Below are 5,803 nucleotides of genomic sequence, written 5' to 3' on the forward strand. Positions count from 1 at the left end.
AGGATTATTTTACTGATTGCCTGGAGATGAATTTCTATGAATATTTATTGATTTATTTTCCAGGCTCAGCAGGGGAGCTGCAAATAAATTTAGTGCATTCTTTAAATAATTCCTTTTCTATGAGGCAAGATGTCATCTGAAACTTCTAAATAGGCATTTAATTAGCCCGGGTGTTGCTTCCGAACAAAAACTCCCGGCGAGAGCTTTGGGGGAGCACTGTATTGCAAAGAGGCGGTCGATCCGCAGAATTGATGCGCGCCAGCCTTTGTTGCCAGCCCATTGTGCGGGCCATGCTTATGAAGACTAATCCAATCATAAATTGCACCCCTGCGCCAATCAGCGCGCCCAGAGCCTCCGGCGAATGAAGCTCGAGTGGAGAACTTTGTTGAACTTCATTGTCAGAGCTGTCACTTTTCAAAACGCTTTAACGGGCGGGCCACTATAAAACCATCACCTCGACGGGAGGACCGCGGAGGACTCGCAGACACCCAAGTGGAATCGTTACTAGAAGACGTTTGCTAAGCCCAAGAGAGAGGGCGGGAGGGGCGGGAAACCCAGCATTTACCCTCTGGCCACTGGAAGAAGGGTTTTTCCGCCCGCCCCTCGCCTAACATGATGTTCCCCGGCCTCCTCGCGCCCCCAGCCGGGTACCCCAGCCTCTTGCGCCCCACGCCCACCTTAACATTGCCCCAGTCCCTGCAGTCGGCATTTTCCGGCCACTCGAGCTTCCTGGTGGAGGATCTGATCCGCATCAGCCGACCCCCCGCCTACCTGCCCCGCAGCGTGCCCACCGCCAGCATGTCGCCCCCTAGGCAGGGGGCCTCTGCGGCTCTCACAGACACAGGGGCCTCCGACCTGGGCTCCCCGGGTCCAGGCAGCCGGCGGGGCGGCTCACCGCAGACGGCCGTCTCCCCTGCCAGCGAGCCCACGTTTCTGAAGTTTGGAGTGAACGCCATCCTTTCTTCGGCGCCCAGAACTGGTAAGTGAAAGCAAAACGCTAAGAGCCGGTCTAGATGCAGAGTCCTTCTGGCCTCAGTTTCCCACACGCAGCGGGTACCCACGCTCACAGCAGTGCACACACGTACACAAGATCCCCGAGGCCCCACTGTCAAGCAATGTGAGACTTAGGTTCAGACGATTCCCGGGAAGAAAAGCCTCCAGGTTCGCCCCACCCTCAGAATGAATTTGAACACCTACAGTCCGTGCGCGCACAGTTCCCTGGCACAGTGAAATTGCGCGCACGCCCCTGGACGTCTGCGTTTCTGTCCTTGAGCTTCTGAAAGCCAGTTTTTTTTTAAACCCAAGACAATATATTTACTAGCTTAGCAAGTATTATCGATCTGCAATTCTTTTCTCCCCCCACCACCAGTTCTTCTATCTCGTTAGTGCCTAGGATGACACGGGGGGGGGGACTCCGAGGGCTACTGGGGGAGGGGGTTCCACAGATAGAGACAGTGTTAGGAAAAGGTTTACTTTACTGCGTCAGTACACTGAGTAAGATGCCTTTGAAACCAGCCGAAAGGTTAATCATGTCGTGTATTCACTGTGCTGCACAATAATCATGTACTTAATCAAATTCCCTTTCTGTCTCCCTCCTTCTGTTCCTCCTTTCCTCACTCTCTCCCAGAAACGTCCCCCGCCTTGCTCCAGAGTGTCCCTCCCAAGACCTTCGCCTTTCCCTACTTTGAAGGCTCCTTCCAGCCTTTCATCAGATCTTCTTATTTCCCAGGTAGGTCTCATCCCCCTTCCTTTCAGGAGGCTGGGCGTCACCCCAGCCCCACCCCGTCGCTCCCTGCCCCGAAGCCATATTTCTCCGTCCACCTCACGGGGTTACGCTCCGGTTCAGAGGTTGCAAGGCGTACAACATTCACGAATCCGTCGCGCCAATTTGATGCCCTATTTAGCACAAGCAGTGACTGCTTGACACTTTGCACCAATTCCCTGCTCTACAAATTAGCAGGAATTGTCATGGTCCAAATTTGAGGCGGTTCCCTTCCCGGCGAGGAGCTGTTGGCATCCCTTCACGCCGCCGTTTTCCCACAGAGTCAGTGCACTTGGCCACGATTCCCCACAAAGGTTTCAGCACCATGACCAATTGGTCAGCTCCTCCGGGCAGCCACACACAGACCAACCCTCGCCCCTCCGAGCCGGGGAGAGACACCTACCAGCCGGGGCTAATTTCTCTTTAAGACTCATTCAGGGCTTCAGGCTTTTCACAAGACCACATGGGGTGCCCTCTTGTGTGGGATGCCTGGGGTCGCCCAGGGGGAAGGGGACTAGATCCTCCCACAACCCCAACCTTCTATTTCCAACCTGATTTCCCAAACTCTTTCTCATACCGTCCCCCCACCGCCATACCGTTTTAAAGATCCTAGAGCTCGTAAAATAAGTCGGAGGGAAGCCCATAATTGGGTCCCGGTTTAAAGGAGAAACACCTTAAACAGGTTCCAGGACGTCTTCATCCTGGAATCCCAGTGGTGACTCAAACTATGGCTCAAAAACTCTGCAGCTGGTCAAGATTAAGGAGACAGTAACTCTTATAAAGGGAAGAGAGACTGGGCATGGTCGGTGGGGGATGGGTAGAACCTCGACAGCACTTCCAAATATCAGCGAAAGAAACAAGCAATTGATTTTTGAAAGGGGGAGAGAGAATTCACCCCCCCCTCACCATTCATGCTACTGCTGATAATGGAATTTGCTCCCTTTCTCCCCCATCTCAATGCTCTAACAAAAACAACCCGAGCTTTATAAATAGCTTTTCATGTCCATTTAATGAAAATGATTCGGGGAAGAGAAGCCTCTGCCATCAGTATTCTCCCAATGGTCTTGGCCTGCAGTTGTGTTTAGTTTGAAAGTGTAAATCTCTTTTGTCCCAGTAATATATGGCTTTCGCTGCTTGTCCTCAGTCTTTTTCTGTTAGTTCATTACTACACAATTACCATTCACGCTTCATTAGAGTCTCTGTTTCTTTTGGGGGGTTTTTCTCCCTTAAAGCGAAACTCTCCCCCCTTTTATCATGCCAATACCCATTGGGAAGCGGTCAATGTGCTAATTAGCTGCCACTTTTCATGTATTCTGGCCGAATTCTTTACGTTTTGTGGGGGAGGGGAGGAAAGATTAATATAAAAAAAGATGAATACTGATTGGATTTTTCAAAACATAAAAAATCCAAAGCGGATTTTCTCCTCTCTATCAAATCAGTAAATCACCTCATTTTCATCTAAAGAATGCAAAAGCCACAAACGTGTTAAAAAGCTTAGGGGGGGACCCAGTGGCTGGCTACTTTATTTTTACAATTTACTTTTTTCTGCAGCTATATTAGCTGATGCACTCAAGTTAGTTTCCCTGAGACCGTTGAATGGAAAAACGAAATAGGCTATTGTGGGGGGTCTTTTCTGTGTTTCCGTGGTTTTACCTAATCCGGGTTTGCACGGTTGAAAGGGAAAGTTATTTGGGCAGAAAGCGCCTTTCACTCTCGCAGGTTTGCAGGTTCGTAGCCTATTCTCCAGGGGGAGAAAAAGGAGAGCTTTAAAGAGATGAAGGGATCAGAGAGAAAAACCTAAGGAGGCCGCAATGGTGGGGCGGACGCCGCCGGCCCGGGCGGGCCACCGCCCACTCACTCACCTCGCACCCCTGGCCTCCGCAGCGTCCTCCAGCGTCGTGCCCATCCCGGGGACCTTCTCCTGGCCACTGGCCGCCCGCGGCAAGCCTCGTCGGGGCATGCTGCGTCGAGCCGTGTTCTCCGACGTGCAGCGCAAGGCGCTGGAGAAGATGTTCCAGAAGCAGAAGTACATCAGCAAGCCCGACCGCAAGAAGCTGGCGGCCAAGCTGGGCTTGAAAGACTCACAGGTGAGGGCAGTCTCCCCAGAGCCCCTCCCCCCACGCATCGTACGAACGGGAAGGTTCTCTGAAACCGCCTAGGTCCCATTGTACAGACGCGGTAAGGTCGAGAGAGGGAGTAAGTGCACGAGCCAGCTTCGCGGAGGCTTCTCGCGATAGCCTGCTACTCTCCCCGCCCCGTCTCTACCGGGCCCAGCGTCTCTCCCACCCCCGCCCACCTGGGCCAGGTGCCGGAAGAGAGGGCGAGAGGTGCGTGCCGCCGAGCTGGTGGGGGTAGGGTAAGGGCCACTTCCGGTCCGAACTCACTTTACCGGGTGGGGAGCCGGCAAAGAGAGGAAGAACAGGGCCTCTTTCCCACCCACTTGGGGCGGTGGCGGGGGTTCTGCGCTAACCTCTGCTTCTCTCCCGCTCTCAACTGTCTCGCCCCAGGTGAAAATCTGGTTTCAGAACCGACGCATGAAGTGGCGGAACTCCAAGGAGCGCGAGCTCCTGTCTAGCGGGGGCTGCCGCGAGCAGACCCTTCCCACCAAACTCAATCCGCACCCGGACCTCAGCGACGTGGGCCAGAAGGGTCCCGGGGACGACGACGAGGAGGAGGACGAGGGCCCGGGCAGCCTCCGCCACCGCCTGGTCTATCATCACCCGTCCCCCGACCCTCGGCACCTGCGGGACCCGCGCCTAGAAGGGCCGCTGCCCCACTCGCCCGCGCACTCTGGCAGCCCCGACAAACCTTCGGACTTCTCCGACTCCGAGGAGGATGAGGAGGGCGAGGAGGAGGAGATCACCGTGTCTTAGAAGCCCTCCCGCGCCCGGGGTACTGATTATAAGTGCTTTGAAATGGAAGAGGTGGGACTCGGTGCGTGTTCACTTGCCCCCGCTGCGCAGACGCTGCCGCTCCCCGCTGTAGAACTGCCGCGTCGTCGAGGGCACCCTGGCCCCTTCCATTGCCCCCCAGCGACATTCCCTTGCTCCACACCACCTACCAACAGCCCTCTCCGCATAAGTAAAATTTAGGTCTTGGTCCCAGCCTTAACTTTGCGGCGAGGACCCCTGTCTAGCTTCCTTATTCTATCTTCCTTATTGCAAGATATTTTCAACACAGTGGGGTGTTCACTCTTCCCAGCCTGGGTTTAGCTGTGCGCCAGGCCCTGCTGGTCTGCGGCAGCAACAACCCTGTAAGGTAAGAAACCTTTTCTGAAGTAGGAAACCGAGATAGGAGTCACAACATCAAGCAGTAACTTTAAGACCCCTGACTACCTAGATCCCTCCACCTCCCCATCTTAGGTATGGAAAGCCTCTTGCCCAACTCCAGACACTGGTAACTCAGTCTTCCCGTAGCAGTGCCCTTAAAAAGCTCAAGAATTTCAGAAAAGAAAAAAAAAAAAAAATCTACCCATGCCTTCTGGTCTAAGGTACCACATAAATATTGAGTCTTTTCTATGTGTCATATTCCAAATGCTCTCTGGGCAAAGAAGTGAGTTCTGTAAATGGGAGGAAGAGTCGGCCTCTATTTCGAGTGTGTGTTTTAAAGCCTTTTCTTTACTATTTCTGCATGCATAGTATATGCACCAAGCACTCTACCTTGTGCCCTTTTATTATTTCCGGGGAGGTTTCACTGAGCACTGGGCATGATGTGAACAGAGAGAGACCCACAAGCCTCTTTGCTTTTTTTTTTTTTTTTTCATAGAACTTTGCTGTCTTTGCACAGCTTTTGTGAACTGTACACTATTTTGTACACTTGTATGGATATTTTATACCAAGTTTATTGTGAATGATATAAAGGACTGACTAGATTTCCTTCTCTTGCAATGGTTTTTAAACTTTAAAAACGTAGCTGTTTAATTGAGTAACTTATAAAAAAATACTTATTTTGTATTTTTACCATGTACAGATTTTTATATATGTATATATGTATCAAATGAACAAATGCCAAATAAAAAGTAGGATGCACGCAATGATCAAG

At 52.2% G+C, this 5,803-nt stretch overlaps 1 protein-coding gene across 1 annotated transcript; it reads left to right on the forward strand.

Moving 5' to 3' along the window:
• The first annotated feature begins 612 nt into the window (after positions 1 to 612).
• DBX1 (developing brain homeobox 1) lies at positions 613 to 5,208 on the forward strand. The gene is made up of 4 exons (XM_059070164.2): positions 613 to 979; positions 1,628 to 1,729; positions 3,647 to 3,849; positions 4,270 to 5,208. Exons 1-4 carry the CDS (start codon positions 613 to 615, stop codon positions 4,633 to 4,635), a joined length of 1,038 nt encoding a protein of 345 aa, XP_058926147.1. The 3' UTR covers positions 4,636 to 5,208.
• The last annotated feature ends 595 nt before the right edge of the window (positions 5,209 to 5,803 follow it).

Source organism: Kogia breviceps, chromosome 7 (genome assembly GCF_026419965.1).
Source record: "Kogia breviceps isolate mKogBre1 chromosome 7, mKogBre1 haplotype 1, whole genome shotgun sequence".
Lineage (NCBI taxonomy): Eukaryota > Metazoa > Chordata > Mammalia > Artiodactyla > Physeteridae > Kogia > Kogia breviceps.